General features: G+C 36.7%; 1 protein-coding gene across 1 annotated transcript; it reads right to left on the bottom strand.

Moving 5' to 3' along the window:
* Positions 1–255: 255 nt before the first annotated feature.
* LOC138870504 (uncharacterized) lies at positions 256–1252 on the bottom strand. The gene is made up of 3 exons (XM_070148313.1): positions 712–1252; positions 440–628; positions 256–398 (listed from the first exon to the last, which is right to left on the bottom strand). Exons 1-3 carry the CDS (start codon positions 1250–1252, stop codon positions 256–258), a joined length of 873 nt encoding a protein of 290 aa, XP_070004414.1.
* Between the last annotated feature and the right edge of the window lie 1416 nt (positions 1253–2668).

Below are 2668 nucleotides of genomic sequence, written 5' to 3'. Positions count from 1 at the left end.
TTGAGTGATGTGAGGAGGCTTTCAGGCCTCGAGTGTTATATGAGGAGGCTTTCAGGCCTCGTGTGTGATGTGTGAAGGTTTTCAGGCCTGTTGATATTGCGCTTGGGCTGTAGGAGCCACTCCAGAGCCTGTTGATGTGTGAAGGTTTTCAGGAAAAAATATTGCACAACAATTCAGTTCCTTGGTTAATTTAGACACTGACAATAGATTGAACTTAAAACTTGGTACACAAAGTACATCCTTAAGGGTATCACCTCATCCCAAAGGACTGTTTCCTATCTTGGTCACTTTAGTAGACTCTCCTGTGGGCATTTGCACATTTCCAGCACTTTCTACTTTACCATTATCCAACAACAAACTTTCATTTCTTGTCATATGATTAGTAGCTCCTGCGTCCACTATCCATATATTGCATTATCTTTAACAAAAAAACACTTACCTGCTAAGTTTGCACTTGTTTCAGATATGGACGCCTTGCTAAGCATGTTGAACAACATATTGTATTGTTCTTGTGTGATCATTGAAGCAGCAGTGTTAGTAGAATTGATGTTTCCTTGATTGGTTGCATTAGTCTCAGGCTGCATAGAATGTCCATCCACCACATTAGCTTTGGCCTTGGACTTAAAGGCTGCAGGATATCCATCAGCTTGTAGTAGTTTTCCTTAAGATGACCCTTCTTGTTGCAGTAGCCACAATGCATCAGCTTGAAACATCCATCTCTTGTGTGACCCTTTCCATGACAATAGTCACATTCTATACCCCAACTTCTCTTCTGTTTAGGCACATTATTTCTGGCTGTGAATAATGCAGCTAATTCCATTGTTTCAGTTGTGACATAGTTACTTTCTGCCACAAGTTTTTGGCTCTTATCTTGAATAATCAAGGCATACGCTTGATTCACATTAATCACTTTAGATTTCATTAAGATTTGACTCCTTGCCTGACTATAACCTTCATTCAGTCCTATTAAAAACTGCAATAGGCATTGATATTGTAAATGCACTGCAAAATCTTTTGATTTCTCATAGTCACATGAAGGAGGTGGCATCATTGAGTCATATTCATCCCATAAATCCTTCAACCTCGAATAGTACACTAACACAGATGATGTTCCTTGTGTTAAGGTAAAGATCTCCTTGTGAAGAGAATACAAACGTGATCCATTCACCTTATTGAACCTCTTCTGCAATTCCTTCCAAACTAGGAGTGCATTAGAATGAAACAGAATTCCACTTAGCAATTCTTTGCTCATGTTTCTAGTAAGCTATGAGACTACTATCGTATTACACCTATCTCACTGATGTCTTAAAGTTGGTCCAAAAGTATCCCTAGTGATTGTGCCATTAATAAAACCTAGCTTATTTCTTCCTAGAAGTGCAACTCTCATTGCTCGATCCCACAAAGTGTAGTTTTCCATTCCTATAAGCTGAATACCAACTGATAAGGACCAAGGGGCATCAGAAGGATAAAGATACAGGGGATGATTGTGATCAATCACCACCGGAGCTGGAACAGAGGTTCCTGAATCGGATATATCCCCAATCGCCATGATTATACAGTAAAAAATTCAGTCAATTACAGATGAAGAGAAGAATTTCCAATCAAAATAGAAATCAGAAACAAAATTTATCAATTAAATCTAGGGCTTGCTTCAACTCAAATCAGAAATCGTTTTCTTACAGAATTGTCAATAAATCTCTCGATCATCTTCAATCCGCGAAGAACAATCCTTAGATCTAGCTGACGAAACATTGCTCTGATACCATGAAGAAACTCACAGAGATTCTGGTCGCTATTGAAGCAGAGCAAACACAAATGAGGGAAGAAGAACGCATGCAGAGTTTTTGAGAGAATTTTCTGTTCATTATCAATGGAACAGTAGTACAAATAAGCTAATTACACACATATATACAATGCTAGTTGGTGTCAGTGTCTAACTAATCTCCATTACGTCCACTACCAACATAATTAACTAATAACTAATTACACTACACTAACTAACATAGCTAAGACAGATTAGATCGTTAGTGTACGGTTAGGCAGTTAGTTAATTCCTTCACAGTATTCTTTCATTATTCCACGAGGGAAAAACCGGAAGAGGAATTCTTTTAATGTTCTCTTAAGAGATACTTGGCAGAGCTCAAGAAAAACCTTTTGAAATAATAAAAAAATACCGAATAGAAAAATCGCTATAAAAAGCCGATGAATTTATTCTTTAATTTGGTACGATTATATATTAATTTTAGAAAAATTAATAACATCTAGTCTGGCTGGCTTGGGAAATGCTTTACTTTCTATCTAAACTTGTTGCTCGAGTAATAGAATAAACTATGTCTTGCTATGTTTGCTTTCGACTGTTCTGGTTATCACAACAGCTAGTTATCCTGCTATTTTCAATCTCATTTTATTCGATATTACATGATTAAACATGGAATTTAAGATTAGAATTTGATTGTGATATTTCAGTAATGGTAAAAAGGTAAAAATAAGATTAGGATTTGGCTGTGATATTTCAGTAGTGGTAAAAAGGGTAGAAATATAAACATAAATGTATTAGACAAATTAGAATAAATTACATGCATGTAAGTCATACTGCCTCTGATCCTCCCTTGACCAGAGGTCTCAGGTTCGAGCCCTAAGCATGAAAAAATTCTTGGTAGGGAGTGAT

The sequence above is a fragment of the Nicotiana sylvestris genome, chromosome 6, assembly GCF_000393655.2.
Source record: "Nicotiana sylvestris chromosome 6, ASM39365v2, whole genome shotgun sequence".
NCBI classification, from domain to species: Eukaryota; Viridiplantae; Streptophyta; class Magnoliopsida; order Solanales; family Solanaceae; genus Nicotiana; species Nicotiana sylvestris.
The sequence above is the reverse complement of the archived record's forward strand: the minus strand, read 5'-3'. Positions and strand labels throughout refer to the sequence as shown.

Coding starts and splice junctions, on each gene's coding strand:
- LOC138870504 (XM_070148313.1), bottom strand. CDS start 1,252: ATGAGCAAAGAATTGCTAAGTGGAATTCTGTTTCATTCTAATGCACTC. Junction 629..711: donor GGGTCACACAAGAGATGGAT/GTTTCAAGCTGA, acceptor GATATCCTGCAG/CCTTTAAGTCCAAGGCCAAA. Junction 399..439: donor AACAAGTGCAAACTTAGCAG/GTAAGTGTTTTT, acceptor ATATATGGATAG/TGGACGCAGGAGCTACTAAT.